A 19,019-nucleotide genomic window follows, 5' to 3' on the forward strand; every position below is an offset into this window, starting at 1 on the left:
TTATTGTTGCGGTAGTTTATTGTTAGCAGCATGTGTGTTTTTTGTTAATTGACTTGACAATAATATAAAATAATCTGGAGTTGAAATAGGACAAAAAAATAAAATTGTTATGAAATAATAAAAATAACATTAAGTTAAACTAGACTTGAGACTTGAGACAAAACTCATAATGTAAATGGGAAGTGTGAGACTTCACTGCTAGCATTGAGACTAAAATAATAATTGGTTTGACTACGAATTATTTAACGATAAGAGTGGGCTTTTGAAAGTCGGAATTTTAAAATTAATAAAATATGACTCTGTAAAATCATAAAAATTAAACCTAAGATTCGAAAATACACAACAAAATTATAAAATGGGATTCGGAAAATAATAAAAATTTAATTTTAAGATTCGGAAAAAAAAATTAAGATTCTGAGAATAATGAAAATTAAAAAATTAAGATTCGGAAAATAATGAAAATTAAAAAAATTAAAATAAAATTAAAAAAAACAATTCAACGCTGGATAAATGAAGCTATTGCGGTAGTTTATTTGTTAGCAGCAGCATAAGACAAAAATTATATATTTTTTATAAACAAAGCTGGATAAATGCAAGTATTAAATGCGAAAGGTAAATATAAATTAAACATAGCATTAAAGCTACGATTACTTTTTAAAATAAAATGTAAGTTGGCTTGGAAGGAAATACTAAATGATGGTAGACTTGAGACCTACATCAATGCGTTACTAAATTTAGGTTCCCGCTTGGTAAAATAGTACGGGTAGAACTAGAGTTGGACTGCAAGTTTAGAAACAAGGCGGATAAAAATGAAGGAAAATCGCTTGAGTCCGTTAACGGCGAGATGTTGGATATTTTGTTGCTAGCTGAGCGGTAGCTAATTTATTGTAGCTATGCGTTTTCTTTACTTGGCAAAACTTGCGTTTTATGAGCTTGTAGATCCTCTATTTTCCCTGTTGAAATGTCTTAGTCAACTATTTTCCATGTTTTTTACTCTGCCACATTGATTTGTACTAAACACTAGCTTTCCACTTAAGTCTTTGCACCTTCTTTTTTAACTGTCTTTACACCTTCTTCTTAACTGTCTTTACACATTCTTTTAACTCTCTTTACACATTCTTTTAACTTTCTTTACACATTCTTTTAACTTTCTTTACACATTCTTTTAACTCTCTCTACACCCCTTATTTTTAGCTCTCTCTACACCTTCTTTTTAACTCTCTCTACCTACACGAATAATACTGTTATATATCTTAACTTAGCTTTTCTCACCTGAATAACACCATCCGTTATGTATTTATTTGAACTGAATATGTACTTCTCTCCCTTCCACAAAACATGCGTCCATGTGTGGAATGAAAAGAAGCGCCCGTCCAGCCAAAATCCCAAAGCCCTCTCTTGACTGACCACTTCTCTCACTCAGGGTTTCCCTAACAACTTAGTGTTTAATCAAAGTGGGCGTAATCTGCCGCAGGAATGTCCGTACAGTTTATACATCCATATAATCACATTGCATTTGTGCGTGGCGCACGACATGATAAAACTTTCCAGAGACACAGCGAGAGAGAGAGAGAGAGAGAGAGAGAGATTGTATTGCAGATGCCTGGGGCATATCCGTGTTTGCTCTTGTGTGTGGTGATGGTACTTACCACTTAGGTCTTCTTTTGTAGTTAGTTTAGTCGTTAGTGTTTTGACGGTGGTAAGGAAATTGCATGCATTTTGTCTGTCCATCTTTCTCCTTCCCTAGTGGCCTGTATGAATATCGGCTGTTTTCCCTTGTTTATCCCCCAGTTTCCGACGGCCCCTGATCAGGGCGGCCCCATCGGAACTGATCATGCCAGGCCTCCCTAATGGACTCATGACCCTTAAAACATCGCACTCCGCTGCTTGAGTGTACTGGGCGGCGTGCCACTGTCCCAGCAGGCAGCGTAGTGTTAGTTTTGGCATATCGTGACATCGTGTCATACCTCTGATGTATGACGTCCTGCTTCTTGCAGCCATCTCTGCTCGTTGCTCTAAAATAGTGGACTTGCCCCTTGCTGCTGGTTTAATTGTGAAAATTTGTATACATTTTTGGTTGTCATGTGTGACCAGAGCTCATACAGGGACATGTCCTATTGCCTCGGCCGTTGTTGGTCAAGATTTATGCACTCGTAATTCGTCTTTTGCTAGTCATAGTTCATGTATGACGTCCTGCTTCTTGCAGCCATATCTTTCCAACATAGACGACAGTTATCTTCTTCGTCTAGTTCTTGTACAACCTGGTCCTGCTATCCTCAGTCGTGCTTCATATCCAATTAGCATGACGCCTGTTAAACTGCCGCTACTATTCTATTCTTTCGTATCCTCAGCACGTTTTTTTGTCTGATTCCGTGCGCCTGCTAACCTTTGCTACTCCCGACATGCCTTGGTCTGATTTTGGCATGCCTTACTTCTTGTGGTCACAGGAGTTGGGTTGGCTTTTATCCATACTTGGTCAGAAGAGAAGGAGAGTTTTGTCTATTTTCAGGTTCTATAGATTTTGGGATCCATCAGCCAGCCAGCGTGTTTTGGGTTTATAGCGTTTTCACTTTGTTAAAATAGTCGTATCTTGTCACCGAAGCGACGCCCCCAGTCGGCACCAGTATTACTGTGTCCGTCCGTGCGCGCCGCTTCTTTTGACTCCATACATCGTTTTGGCATTTTGCCAATTTTTTAATGAATTTTGGCTTTTTGCCAATTTTTAATTAATTTTTGGCAAGTTGCCAAACTCGTCAACCAATTTGGCTGTCCGCCAACTTTTTAATTACTTTTTAATTAGTTATTAATTAATTAATTAATTTTGTTAATTAATTATCAATTAGCTATAAAAAGTTTGTGACTGACCTGGTTGTTTGTTATGGTGACCTGTCACACGGCTGGATTTGACGGATGATCTACGATGTTCGCGACGCCATTTGTGGATGAGATCCAATTGTAGACGAAATGGACAGACAGGAGTCGACGGTGCAATCAAGAAAGGTTTATTAATCCATAGAAGTAGTTGTCAGATGAGAGATGTCCTCTCACAAAAGTCAAAAGGTCTCATGCACAGATAGCAAGATATCGGCCGGAGTTCCACCGCCAGCCTGGTAGAACTCCCTATCAATGGTAAACGCCACCGTATTTATGCACAAATTAAGGACCTCCTATCTCTGGTTTGATCCTTATTAGGCGGTATTGGGCCAAACCTCTCCGGATGACCGCACGGGAACGGTCGCCAACACCTGCTTTGTTGTGACCACGGTTACCCTCTGTACAATAACAGTCGTCAACCGTTCAATAACAACCATTAATCAACCGGTCCTCCTGGGCCCAATATGGTGGGTTCTCGTACAGGGGGATATGAGGTGTCCCTTGGACGGCCTAAACTGCGATTGTTCTTTGCCAATTTCCCCGGGTGATGAACTTTCCGATCGCTACTTCACCCCTTGCTTCTCGCAATAATACATTCCTTTCCCTGCACACAACCTCTGTTTAACAGATGTGTACGACGGCAGCTCTCTCCCAGAGGTCAGATTGAAGAGAGAGAGAGGGAGGCCTTGAGAGGCCTTGGTTCACATACTACCAGTACAGAGTACATTAATACCTGCATAGTATAAGTTCATGGAACATTAGGTATACAGTATAGACATCAGATATACATTGGGTATACAGTATAGAACATCAGATATACATGGGGTCCAATGTATAGGCCCATCATGATATAGGCTAATACCCATAGATCACACCAGGGGGTCTCTTATATTTCAATTATTCCCCAACAATGTATGGATGAATGAGTTGTATGGTGTTCCAGCACTGCACGGCTGATATCCTGAATGCCCAGCACACAACTACAGTCACACGAGAACGATGGGACCAACTTTGCCGTGTGTACAGCTCCAGAAATACGAGTATAAGAGAACGATGCCAGCCTCCACACTGTGTCCCTCCGGTACTGTTATTGGCAATGAAAAGCAAACAGGCAATCACACCGACATGTTTCAGCACAATGCCTTTCCTCAGCATAATCTGAGGCACACAATATGAGTGCTGCTGGCATCATATATTTTTTTGCCTGAAAACCAACCTCCAGGGGGCTCCATTTATTTATCCATTTATTTGGGGGGCATAATTGTATCCGTCCATTCATTCATTCATGCATTCATTCATTCATTCATGCATTCATCCATTCATCCATTAATTAATTAATTCATAATGACTTGCACCACTGAGGAAAAGGTCTGAACACAAATAAAACATGAAGTGAGGGGCGCTCTTATCGTCGTTTTTCTTTGTGTAGGACCAAACTAGCCGATTTGCTCATCTACATCAGGGGTTCTCAACGTTTTTGGACCCCCGGAAATGCTTTGGCAATGTCTCGGGACCCCCGTCCCGCCCCCTCCAGACCCCCAATATAAATTGACTGCTACAATAACCTTAATAATAGAGACAATACACCATAAATACTGAAACCAGATATAATCATTAGGGAAGGTGTATATGCATGTACTATGTGTAGTGTACTATGTAAACTCTTAATTTCCATTTTCCAGCCATTCAGTTGCAGTTTCTTTTTATAATTTGGGGACCCCAAAATAATTTGGGGACCCCCCAAAATAATTTGGCGACCCAGAGGGGTCGCGACCCACGGGTTGAGAACTCCTGGTCTACATGACATAAATTATCCATTCATTGTCAATGGCATTTAATGTTTGTGTTCTACACTATAATATAGGAGGGGCTAGTGCCCCTCAATAATAATAATGCGTCTGTATAACGGGCAATAAAGCAGCAAATTATTCTCTGATCTAGAAAAGAATAAACCAATTTAAAAAGCATAAACATTAATGTTGCTATGAAATTTTATTGGACTAATAACATTACATTACACTGCATATGAATGCACAACTATTTGTAGGCTAATTATTTCTGCATGATCTATCCTCACAACGCTAGCGTTTTCGGTACTTTTTCCACGCCACTCTTGTACAAGAACTAGCTGTGTTATGAACAAGAACAAACTATATACATGTCAATTATGACTGTGGTAACAGTCTGAAAAAAGGACGAAAACCACGGGCTGCGGTTTTCCGCCAGGGAAGCGATGGACAGACTTGAGCTTGCACAGTTGGATGCGCCGCAGCAGATTTCCGTATGACCCACCGTTCATGTGATTTAATTAGAAAAGTTTAGATCTGAAGCACCGGCCAGCGTGTGTCCGCTTTGAATAGTGCTATGGCCAGACAGTGCCCAGAGCATGGAAACTTTTATAGCAAACTAATCATAAAAAAGTTTTTTTTTGCAAAGAAACGTAAATGTAGGACTAGCTACCCCAGTCAAAAATAAAATGTACAGAGATGCAAGGTTTCTGCTCGACAGTGATGATTATGCATACATTACCATTATGCATGGGACTATGAGGTTGATGGTTGAACTCTGTTCCGCCAAAGCTTGTTGATGTCGAGCTCATTTACCTAAACGTCTTAGTGAATAAGATAAGTGCCCCGGAGGGCTTTTAGCCAGAGCAAAACGAAGGCTTGCAGATAGCTCAGTCTGCTCGTTCGTGTTCAGTGAATCCTCCAACCTGTATAACATTCTGCAATGACAGCTATTGACAAATTGCCATTGGGGAATTTGAAAGTATTTATTTCCTGCATGGTAACAGATTGCTGCATCTTTTTTTTGCGTGCGGCCACAGTCCAATGTATCACACGCATTCATCATTGCGTCTGTCAACAACAAGAACAGAAACCTAAAGAAACCCAACAGAAAACACACCACTGGATCTTTTCTCCTCAATTCCACTCCATGCATGTGTCCAACATCACTCCTGCACACATCGATCTTTATCTCTCCGTCTATCCGTCAGACATATCTCCATCCATCTCTCTGTCTCTGTCTCTGTAATTGAAATTTCCTGCGTTCCTTTATGCTGTGATTGTCACAGGTTGGACAGTGAGGCGACATCTACGGTTTCTTTATGGAACAAATTATGCATACATTCATGCATTCTCCTCACACGCGCGTGACCTTGGGAAGACGCGCACGCACGCACACACACACACACACTGCGAATGTGTGAATGCACAGATAGATAAGGGAAGATACAAGCTTGCAACATGCAACACGGCAAGGATACACACAAGTTCACACTTTATCTCACACACGCACAGACAGATAATACTAGTTGCATGCACGCGCATGCACGCACACGCACACGCACACACACACACACACACACACACACACACACACACAGTTTCACATGGACTGCCACATACAGTACAGGGGGAAGTAGCGTGTCCTATACATTACTGCAGCTGACAGGACCAATGATGCCTGCTAGTCATGATGAATGGATGTGAGGGGACAGCGTTGGATCATACACATGTACCATGTTGTACCATATGGATGATGTGGCCCAGGGTGCTTCTCACACTCTGTCATGCCGAGGACTCCATACTAGCATCATGTGGTAATATGTCATTGGTTCGACCTCCCGTTAGTTCAACCATTACTCTAACCCTAACCAAAACATAACCTCAAGCACGGGAGCAGCCTTAATGCATGTTCACCAACCTTAATGCATGTTCACCAACCTTAATGGATGTTCACCAACCTTAATGCATGTTCACCAACCTTAATGCATGTTCACCAACCTTAATGCATGTTCACCAACCTTAATGCATGTTCACCAACCTTAATGCATGTTCACCAACCTTAATGCATGTTCACCAACCTTAATGCATGTTCACCAACCTTAATGCATGTTCACCAACCTTAATGTATGTTCACCAACATTAATGCATGTTCGCTAACCTTAATGCATGTTCACCAACCTTAATGCATGTACGCCAACCTTAATGCATGTTCAGACTAACAGGACTTCGGATCTAAGTCCCCCATCAGGTACAGCACGACGGCCGCAGAAACATTTTGTGGCAGCGACGCAGCGACACACACACACACACACACACACACACACACACACACACACACACACAGTGTCTTACCCTGCGTGACTGTATCTCTTTGACGTAGAGAGGAAGCAGGAACTCAGATTCTCCTTCCAGTCTCACTCCCTCCTTGGTGACGCGCAGGTTCCCCATGCCATCCTGGACAGACAGAGAGAGAGAGACAGAGACACAGACACAGACAGAGACAGACAGACAGACAGACAGACAGACGGAGAGAGACAGGGAGAGAGACAGGGAGAGAGACAGGGAGAGAACCAGTTAGTCATTAATTTGGTCATAGATTGAGTCTTGTGCTACAGTATGTGAGACAAACAAGCATGTTTCTGTTATTTTATGTCTGGAATTCAAAATGTACTTGAGTAAAAGTACAAAAGTACTGGCAACAAAATGCACTTATAAAGTACTCAACATGTACAATGTCCCATGTCAAGTATGTACTGTATAAGTGAGAGAGCTTGTAGACCGGCTATAGATTGAGGGTATGCGTGTCACATCATACCTGGAAGTTATGCAGGAACACCTACTGAGTGGCAAATAACTACTTTCTGGCCTTCACAGCCCATACATCCAAACTGAAAATCACAATCGGATTCATTAAACAATGTTAAACGACGTTAAACTCACTTTGCCACTCAATTTGCGCATATACCCGCTAGTCAAATAGGTGATGTATATACTGTACAGTAGGGTTAAAGTGATTAAACTGAAACAAGCCCAGAAAACAACAACCACCAACTACCAATAATTACAAGCTAATGTATGCATGCACGCACGAACGTACACACACACACATGATTAGGATTACATTTTAAAAATTTCTGTACTTTTTTTTCTCTAAGGCCAATATGTAGTAGATTTAGTTTTTTGTTTCTCTTCCAAGAAAATGGGAAATCAGAAAGTGGATGAGGAAATTGTTGTCAAATATTTGTATGTTATTTTATTTCTCCGTGATCATGTCTGGATCGAGTTGTTTACTACAAGACGAATGCGGCTGTTCTACGTTCTCTTTTGCTCTTTTATGACATCCGCAATCAAAGTTTATTATTTTATTAGCGAGGCGATGCCGACCTGTACACCACCCGGCCCAGCTGTTCCCCCAGACTCGTCTTCCTCGTCCTCGTTATCACAACACAAACTCCTGTTGATTTGATCGAAAACAGCCATGGTCTTCATCATCCGTGTCAGATTCATCCGTGAGCTCTAAACCCGGGTCACTGCCACCATGTATGAAATAAATGTTCCCAGGAGATCGTCTTGTGCCTGTCCATTTAAAGTGTTAAGCAAGCGTTCCAATTCAAAGTTACTAGCCATGATCACAAACAAACAACAAGAATGATGTTGTGTTTACTGACAGCCGGTGACAGGGCGGTGATCGGCTACGTGAAACTGGAGAACAATACATAGGTATGGCCAATCGAAACAGCTCTATGTAAATACGTGCAGGAATGTTCACACCCCCAAAATACGGAAAATAGTCTTTCATTATAGAGACATTTTTGCAACGTAATTACAACGACTTAATGACACTAAAACGACTTTCTGATGGAATAAAAACATTCTTTAACATTCCAACTGTGTTAATGTGGCTAAAAACGAAAACCACAAAAAAAAAGAAAGAATCTATTTTGTTCTATAGTGAAGTTATACTATTGCCGACTTGTGGTTCAAATCACTGGCACTGGTCACATATATCATTGTCCTGTAATGTCATCCATGTCGAATGCCATGTTTTTATGTTCTGTCATTATGTGTGGACCCCAGGAAGATTAGCTGCTGCTATGCACCAGCTAATGGGATCCTAATAAAACTCTAAACTTGAAAGCCTAAAAGGCAGACATGAATTAATTGTTTGTTCAATACCAAAAAACCCACAATTAAATCGTTAATCACAATTAATTAATTCACACTTAATTGTCAACTTACATTTTGTAATTGTTAGAGTGTGTGTGTGTGTGTGTGTGTGTGTGTGTGTGTGTGTGTGTGTGTGTGTGTGTGTGTGTGTGTGTGTGGCCTGGTGTGCGTCTCTGCGGTTAACCCACACCATTGAGCAGTGGTTTGAAGCACTTGGAGTGTCTGTGTGTCTCGATCTATCAGGGCTAATGAAGTCACCCAGCAGCTCTCTCTCCGCTCAGCTCTCTCCTCAAGAGGGATTGTCACCAAAGTGCGCTGTCACGTTCAATTTTAAAATGTCACCAGCGGATTAATGAGGCTATCTCATTGAAAAAGTAAAAATGGGTGCATGCATTTTGTTCTGCGTGTGCGTGCGTGTGTGATAGAGACAGAATTGTGAACTTGGAGATCGGCTATCCCCCTAACCCTACTCTTGTGAGACACGTTTGTTTGGTAAAGTAGGGTATTCATAAAGTAGGGCATCCATTCGTGAAAAAAACCCCAAAACAAAACATGAAATATGAAGATATGCCTAGAATGTTTCTGTCCGATGGCAGCATTATGTTTTTAAAGTCATGGTAGCTGAAAACATGGACTCTCTCCAGGGTTCACTAACATGATTGACTGTCTAGTAGGTGACCAGATACTCGCTGTACCATGCTGACCACATAATCACAACGTCGTGGTCATTTTGTGGGGGGCACAGGAGGCCACACATTAAAAGTAAATGAATCCACAAAACTAACGTAATTTGTATTGCTGACCTATTCCTAAAATATTAGTGCAACTTTTGACCCCTCTATCACACAGAACTATGCTTTATGAGTCCATATCACTACGTCCAAAAAATAGTTCCATGTAATAGAGGGGTCAAAGTTGAACGAACGATTAAATTTAAATGCACCATTTACCATTTATTTGTGAAAACTTACTCTTCAATTTCACTGGTGTGTCAGAACCTCAGAGTACAGTCCACATTGGAGCTGATCAGTGATCATGTTCACAACATATAGGCTATAGAAACTCCTGCTGGTTTGTATCTCTTTGTAAGTGGCTGTGCTTTACCACTTTCTCACTTATGGAGGTGTGTAGTAGCTACTACTTTCCGCAATAGAAGATTCAAATGTCAATCTCAACATTGGAAGAAATATTTATTTTTCTCACATTCAAATTATATTTGAATCCCGAATTTTGTTTCCGATAGCACTAGTTGGTATTCATGGCAGTCAGATCCCACATGATGTTGTGTGGGAGTTCAGACTGCTCCAGACTGTACTGAATAACTGCTAGTTTGCATAACGTCTTAAGAGTAGGACTCAAGTCTAAGATGTCATCAGTGAGTGTGTCCTCCAAAGTGGACTTTTTGTTTACATCTTCCAAAGAGAATGATCTCCCCCACAATGCAACAGCACATATGATGCATTGAACACAGGCCTTTCCCCTTGGGTTCAACCTTCTTCCAGGAGAAGGCCTCTGGAATGAATGTCCACATAAGGTCTGGTTAATATGATTGGTGCCACCAAATATGTACAGCTCTCCATTGTAGATAAATGCTGAATGTTCCGTCATTCTGGATGAAGCTGTGCAGAAGGTTGGTATATGTGTCAAATGTTGATGTTGTTGTAGTCCCTATGATCCCCTTCACCCCCCAAATACGAACTAAAGGGCACTTCACACAGGTGTGATTTTGTTCTACTCTGTCTGTGCCTCATAGGAGGGATTTCTGGCTAGACTATTACAGTAGTCTAACTGCCCATCAGGAGAAGAATGCAGCTAAGGAATGCTGTTGTGAATGTTCATTAATTGTTAACAAACCGAGAATCCCTCTGAAATTATAAGAAATGTCCTCTGAGCAATATTAAGGAAAAAGAGAATGAGAGAGAGAGAGAGAGAGAGAGAGAGAGAGAGGCTAGCATGAGTGGAGGCGCAGAGTGAGAGTGGCGGGGAGGAGGGAACCAATCACAGACGGAAGCCAGGCTCATACCTCGTGCCAAGTATTCAGATTGCTTTACTTAACGTACAGTATATCACCTTCGTCCATTTCCAACCTTATCTTTGTATCATTGGTCCTCATGAATGCTCATTCTGTCTGCTCATTGGTCCTCATGAATGCTCATTCTGTCTGCTCATTGGTCCTCATGAATGCTCATTAATTCTGTCTACTCACTGTGTGTCTCATTGGTGGGCCATGGACAGAGACATGCCTATACCTATGACATCATCGATGTAATTCCAAGCAAATGGCAGGGAAAGGCTACAGCCAAGTTAGTATGCATTTGAAAATGGGGTTTTAAATGACCAAACCTGCCTGATGATGTCACTAGCAGGCAGGTTTTTGAACTGTCTAGCCGTCCTCTGAGACATACAGAGTTAAATGTTATAGTATGATTGAAAAAAGGAGCTCTATAGCATTCTTGATCTGTGTAATCAACACTAGAGGGCGATGCATCTCATTTTCAGTTAGTAAACTAACCTGACAGCACCCCCCTCCACCCAGTCAATGCAGTCGCAACAGTGAAATAAAAATACAAAATAACTGTCAATGTGATGGAGCCAAACCAAGCTCAGGCTCCATCCATAAGCAAGCCTCATACAGTAATGTCTCTCCTTGTTCTAGGATCGATCACTCTGGTACATTTACACATGGACTACTGGGATGTATGCTAAAGTACTGCAGCAGATGCCTCCTTAGAATAACTGCTGCAAATGTTTCACTGTTGATAGATTGCATGCATGTTTGCTCATTATATTCATTGTTGAGAGACGGTATATTATCCATATTCCCATACGCAATCTGACACCGAGCATGGTTTATTCATGGTAACTGGATGTATGCTCATATTGCTGGTGATATGGCTATGATATATCATACAGTATTAATGAGTATACATAACTAGGGCTGGGCGATATGACAAAATCTCATATCACGATATAGAATTTATTTTATCACGATAACGATATACTCACGATATAGAATATTTTTTACGATACCTATTTTTTTTATCTAAAAGAATAAATTTTTGTTCAGGTCGAGTACTTTACTGTACTTGGGCTGTACTGTACTGTACTGTACTGTACTGTACTGTACTGTACTGTACTGTACTGTACAAGCTCTCCTCCCTGGCCTCTGTCTGTGTTAGGCTGCACAACAGTGACACTTGTTGGTGACAATAGTTATGCTATTTCCGTGCTCGGATACAGGGACAGGGACACACATAGCTGTCTATAATGGTTGCACCACTCAAAAAACAATTAAATTCACATTATCCAGTCTAATTATATGAATATAATACTGATGCCCTTCCCATGCACAGACAGGCCCAAAGCAAGTACAAAATATTACAAAATAAAATGTATATAATAATAATTAGAGGCTGAACTCAATTGTTCAGCCTCTGTAGACATTTTTAAAGCACAGCTCAAGACCCACTTCTACAACATTGCTTTTAATTGATCTTTTATTTTTTGTTATTCATGTCCTCACTGTATTGCATTACTGCTTGTTTTTTAATGTCGTTGCCTTGCTTTTCTTTTTTTCTCCATTGCTCTGTAAAGCACTTTGAGAGCTGCATTTCATGTCATGAAAGGTGCTATACAAATAACGTTTTATTAGTATTATTAATAATAATTATTATTATTATGACAATTAAAAAGAAAAAAGAAAGAAATAAGACACAGAAGTACAGGCCTGTGTCTGCATTAAATTGGCTTAAGGAAAAAATAAATATCTCATGTCACAGTTTGTCACTACAGTTGTTTCAGTTCATTTAAGCTCTGTATAGGGAATCAACATGTTCTGTTGTAGTTATAGTTTAGTTTGTTAAAGACGTTGGGCAGCTTAACGATGTTTAATTGACTACAGGCGATAGAGTGAGAGAGAACGCGATCTTGTCGTCAACTCTCCATGCCCATGGAGAGTGCGTATATGGGAGTCTGGGACGAGTGGGGCTTTTTCTTTTCCTTTTTTTTGATGATCACAACAAAGTCAGCGTCTTGTGTTGTTGTTGTAAGCTGTTGCTGAATTAAGGACTTTTCAAATGGAATAATTTATTTGGAACAATAAAACAAGACAGAGACACGCAGCAGGAGGACTGCACAGGTAAGAGGAACGTCTTGGAAGAAGTTTGCAGTGCACCCGACGACGGACAAGCTTATTGTTCAACTGTGTAAAACATGCGTGGCTCACGCAATTTATCAATTTGACCCAACATGAAACCTGCATTTATAACAGTGAATGACCGGTTACTTTAGGGCGCGTTCGGAAATAGCGCACTAGGCGGACTGTGCATTGTGTAGCCCAAACATTTAGAATCTCGTAGAGGGTTTTTTTCGATTCTGACGAATCTCTCTACGAGAGTCTAAAACACAACCCCCCCCTTTACCGTCGAAAGTTGAACGTTTGTGCCTCAAAATCACTCTTACCTTGTACAAATGCAAAATCTAAGCTGCTTTTAATGTTGCCCCACTTGTTTGTGAGGTGTACGGATTCAGATTAAACACGGAACATGCTTATTTTTCAATAAAAAAGCTATTTTAATCCACTCTGTTTCTGAATCCTCTATTGTAAATGCGGTAAACGGCGCAACAGAATATTGCCCGCGCCCCTAGCGGCCAGGGTTCTCTTGCGCATTTACAATGGAGAGAAAAGCAAGATGGCCGCCAGATTCCGAGACAGAGTGGATTAAAATAGCTTTTTTATTGAAAAATAAGCATGTTCCGTGTTTAATCTGAATCCGTACACCTCACAAACAAGTGGGGCAACATTAAAAGCAGCTTAGATTTTGCATTTGTACAAGGTAAGAGTGATTTTGAGGCACAAACGTTCAACTTTCGACGGTAAAGGGGGGGGTTGTGTTTTAGACTCTCGTAGAGAGATTCGTCAGAATCGAAAAAAACCCTCTACGAGATTCTAAATGTTTGGGCTATGCATTGTGCAATGCAAACTGATAGATGAGTTCGCTCTGGTGTGGTATTTCCGAACGTGCCCCTTACACCGCTCTGAATCTCGTCAGCCATCATCTCCCTTCATGTAATCAAAACCACTTCCATATCCATACAATGGAAGACGTTGCCCCTCTTTTAGGTGCAAGCACCACCTCGGCTTGTGTTGTGGTCGTGTTGGCCTGCTTAGAGTATATAATAGAGAAGACATCCGAAAGGTGTTCGCTCACTGTTTTCAGTGCGCGCGGTGGGCTGCTGGGCATGCCGTATATAAGCGCTGTGACGTAAAATACTGCCGTAAAGCGAAACGGCGATATAAGCGATATAGCTTTTTTTTCGTGATAGACATTTTCTATCGAAAATACGATATATATCGTCATATCGCCCAGCCCTATACATAACCCAGCCAGCCCAAGAGCAGATGGTTAGATCACCCTTTAAGTATACCGGTACTTGTTATTATTTTTTAATCTTAGTTGTAGCTTTACTGAACTCCTTTGTGATGGGTAAAGGTGTATAGGTCTACTCCCTCTCTAGTGAGTGAGTGAGTGAGTGAGTAAGCATTCACCTAGTCTACTCCCTCTCTAGTTAGTGAGTGAGTGAGTAAGCATTCACCTACTGTAGTCTACTCCCTCTCTAGTGAGTGAGTGAGTGAGTGAGTAAGCATTCACCTAGTCTACTCCCTCTCTAGTGAGTGAGTGAGTGAGTAAGCATTCACCTAGTCTACTCCCTCTCTAGTTAGTGAGTGAGTGAGTGAGTGAGTAAGCATTCACCTAGTCTACTCCCTCTCTAGTTAGTGAGTGAGTGAGTAAGCATTCACCTACTGTAGTCTACTCCATCTCTAGTGAGTGAGTGAGTAAGCATTCACCTAGTCTATTCCCTCTCTAGTGAGTGAGTGAGTGAGTAAGCATTCACAGTACCAGTGTAAAGCACTTCTCACAAAGTGCACATACAACAGAAGAACATTGCAGAAGCATTACGAACAATAACTAAAGAACACAAGCTGTATAATTTATCTCAGAAAACAAAACAGCAGACACATTAACACACCTGGATGAAAAATCTAAACAGACATTCCACGAATGTGTGTTTAAACAATACATTTAGGTGATTCTTAAAAAAAACCTAATGTCCGCAGAGGCTGCTGCAGCTCTCAGGACCGGAAGAGCATTCCAGAGTCTCTGGAAAGCTACAGACTGAAAGGCTCTGTCACCTTTAGTTATGAATTTAAATGTGTGTCTGTCCGTCCGTCCGTGTGGGTGTCCACTGTCCATTCCTCTGTCCACATGTGTACTGTATTTGGGTCTGTGTGTGCCCATACTGTATGTGGGTGCATGTGGGTGTGTGTGTGCATGTGGGTCTGTGTGTGCCCATACTGTATGTGGGTGCATGTGGGTGTGTGCAAGTATTATGTGCACTATGCGTGTCTATACTTTATCGCTTTATAGTGTATATCTATTATTGCATGGCTTATTACTTGCGCAAGCAGAACGCGCAAGTAATGTTTTCGCCCGGTCTCTTCCGCCGTGACAGCTGTCCCGCCATTCGATGTTTATGCAGAAAAACATCAAATCTGTGCCTGTTTTGCTGGGACCAAATGACCACAAATGACCATATTTCTTACGTCATCATTTAGAGCTAGTCATACATATACTATATACATAATCAGTAAAAATAAAATAGCAAATTGTGTCTGATCTGCTGGGACCAGAGTACGTGGTGTGTATATGTATGACTAGCTCTTAATGATGACGTAAGAAATATGGTAATTTGTGGTCATTTGGTCCCAGCAAACCAGGCACAGATTTGCTGTTTTCTTGCATAAACATCAAATGGCGGGACAGCTGTCACGGTTTTTGGCGCAAAGTAACCACAGTATACCGCTAATCAACTTACAACTATACAGTATAGAGTATAGAGTATATATGTATACGTATATAGTATATGCCTATATACTATATATATACTATATATATTTCTTACGTCATCATTTAGAGCTAGTCATACGTATACTATATACATAATCAGTAAAAATAAAATAGCAAATTGTGCCTGATCTGCTGGGACCAGAGTATGTGGTGTGTATATGTATGACTAGCTCTTAATGATGACGTAAGAAATATGGTAATTTGTGGTCATTTGGTCCCAGCAAACCAGGCACAGATTTGCTGTTTTCTTGCATAAACATCAAATGGCGGGACAGCTGTCACGGTTTTTGACGCAAAGTAACCACAGTATACCGCTAATCAACTTACAACTACACACTTTATACAGTATAGAGTATAGAGTATATATGTATACGTATATAGTATATATGCCTATATACTATATATATACTATATATATTTCTTACGTCATCATTTAGAGCTAGTCATACGTATACTATATACATAATCAGTAAAAATAAAATAGCAAATTGTGCCTGATCTGCTGGGACCAGAGTACGTGGTGTGTATATGTATGACTAGCTCTTAATGATGACATAAGAAATATGGTCATTTGTGGTCATTTGGTCCCAGCAAACCAGGCACAGATTTGCTGTTTTCTTGCATAAACATCAAATGGTGGGACAGCTGTCACGGTTTTTGACGCAAAGTAACCACAGTATACCGCTAATCAACTTACAACTACACACTTTATACAGTATAGAGTATATATGTATACGTATATAGTATATGCCTATATACTATATATACTATATATATTTCTTACGTCATCATTTACAGCTAGTCATACGTATACTATATACATAATCAGTCAAAATAAAATAGCAAATTGTGCCTGATCTGCTGGGACCAGAGTACGTGGTGTGTATATGTATGACTAGCTCTTAACACTTACAGCACGTAGGACGCCTGAGAACGTCATAGGATACCGAACGTAGAGTTCTAAGGACGTCTGAGGACGTCCTAGCGACATCCCAGCGATGCGGGGCGAGATATTAATATTCAGAATTTTTCCTATTTATTTTTTTGGCATTTCGCTTTTCGCTTGCCGTATGCTAACGCTCAGTGCAACTATTAGCTTATTATTGACTCCCACGTTAGCGAGACGGAAAGAATGACTCGTAGCTCCTAATCCAGGGCGCTCTCCGTGGTGATGAATAGAGCGATATGCTGGCGCTTATTTTCTGCTCCTCATCCGTCTCTCCCGCAAAATATGAACGCTTTTTGGAGCGTAAAACAATATATTAAGATGATCGGGGATGTTGAGGTCACTTTGTAAAGTCAACTTTTTTAGGAAAGTGTTTCCGGTTCATGGCTTTCAAAGTAAAAGCGATCAGACACCTCCGGTATTCTATAGCCTATATTTTGAAGGCAGTCGGCGTACTCAATGTGTTAATGATGACGTAAGAAATATGGTCATTTGTGGTCGTTTGGTCCCAGCAAACCAGGCACAGATTTGCTGTTTTCTTGCATAAACATTTAGAGCTAGTCATACGTATACTATATACATAATCAGTAAAAATAAAATAGCAAGTTGTGCCTGATCTGCTGGGACCAGAGTATGTGGTGTGTATATGTATGACTAGCTTATATAACTTATATAGATAGAAACTTGAATCATACTTAATAATACTAGGTGTTTATATGCATAAAGTAGGTAGGTAGCAAATAGTTACATCTAAAAATGATACATTTCAAATGTTCCTTCACAGAGATACTGAGATTTGACAGTTTACAGCGGTCGAAATGACTTGCGCGCTCTGCTTGCGCACTAGTTGGCCATTTATGGCCTACTAGTGTGCAACAAGCAAGTATGCACTCGACAGAGTGCAGTTCTAGTTATTGCTGTGTTTATTGTTCAACGCTGTGCACTTGTGTGACTCTCTGCTGACTGTAACAGCCTGAGGGATTAATAAAGTCTTATCGTCATCCTTGATAGTGACTTTGACCTTTTCCAACCAAAATGCAATCATCTCTTCTGGCCCGGCTTACCAAACATTCCCTCCAAGATTCTAGAACATTTAAAGCATCCATTCTCAAGTTTATCTTCAGGAGAAACAGAGAAGCAAAACAACATGCAGACAGGTCTGTCGGCCTACCCATCCTAACTTCTCTTAATTTGCTGCTTGCCGGTGAGTTTCCAGAATGTTAAAATTTAACTGATCCAGCCAGGCCAGGCTCCTAGTTAATATTTTAGACATGGTGGTCCCGTGTGGGCCCTGAGCGCAGATATGGCCAACTCAGTTGTTGCTCCTAAAACTTGCACCATTACCTACCTGGGGCGATCAGGTTTTTGCTGCCCTGGAGCTAAGATCTAAGGCTAGCAAAGTCTGTGAAAATGTTTCAAATCATGTCATATTGAGGCCTTTTCATAGTTTCTGCTTTGTATATTGCGCCTTTCATCTGTGCTTATCATTTGTCTTAATTTGCTTAAATCGACGCAACTGTCATATTTAGTGTTGGAATGTTTGGAAATTAGTATACTGTTTGTGGCTTCACTGGCTTGTGAGTATGGTTCCCATAATACACCTAAACTCACCTGGTCCATTGAATCAATAGACGCCGGGCCAGTTCTCCATTGATTTGATAAAATATGCTGCTGAGCCAATCAGATGAAACTATGAGAAACCAGGAACAGATATCGTTTATGCAACTTTCTGGAAAACGGAACTACAGTGACGAACAGAGCCTATCAAAGTTTGGCTTATTCCGAGAGTCTTTGGTGGCAAGCTAATGACGACGACAACATGGCAGGATCTTTAATCATCATAAAAGTGTACATTTTACTCCCTTCACAATGGGTTCACGACCGACTTTAGATCCCCGGCCCATAGTTTAGGAAAGTTGCCAGCCATTTTTAGTTTCTGTCTACACCATCTCTTGCTCAAAAATAGCAGAACTATAACCTCACAAGTATGTGTTGCAATGGTGCGTATTGTGGGCTTCGAGATCAACTACTGCCCCCCCTCACACACACACACACACACACACACACACACACACACACACACACACACACACACACACACACACACACACACACACACACACACACACACACACACACACACACACACACACACACACACACATTTGAATTATTTTATTTGGATCTGCACAAGAGGCGTAATACAATAGACCCAAACACTGATCAGAATTAGGTTATACATTATATGGTCCAACCAGATATAGCTGCTGCACATGCTTAACACACAGAGGGAAAAGAAGGAAAAAAAAAAATATATATATATATAGCACATTG

At 40.8% G+C, this 19,019-nt stretch overlaps 1 protein-coding gene across 2 annotated transcripts in view; it reads right to left on the minus strand.

The window, feature by feature from the left end:
- LOC310858707 (zeta-sarcoglycan-like) overlaps positions 1-19,019 on the minus strand; it is a gene marked incomplete at its 5' end in the record, with an annotated part of 557,496 nt that overhangs the window by 191,585 nt on the left and 346,892 nt on the right. For both annotated transcript variants that reach the window (XM_083764948.1, XM_083764949.1), the window contains one exon: positions 7,017-7,118. In XM_083764948.1, the coding sequence (XP_083621074.1) occupies positions 7,017-7,118 (102 nt within the window). The remainder of the gene's footprint in view (positions 1-7,016; positions 7,119-19,019) is intronic.

The sequence above is a fragment of the Protomyctophum parallelum genome (genome assembly GCF_964188405.1).
Source record: "Protomyctophum parallelum genome assembly, chromosome: 5".
NCBI lineage: Eukaryota > Metazoa > Chordata > Actinopteri > Myctophiformes > Myctophidae > Protomyctophum > Protomyctophum parallelum.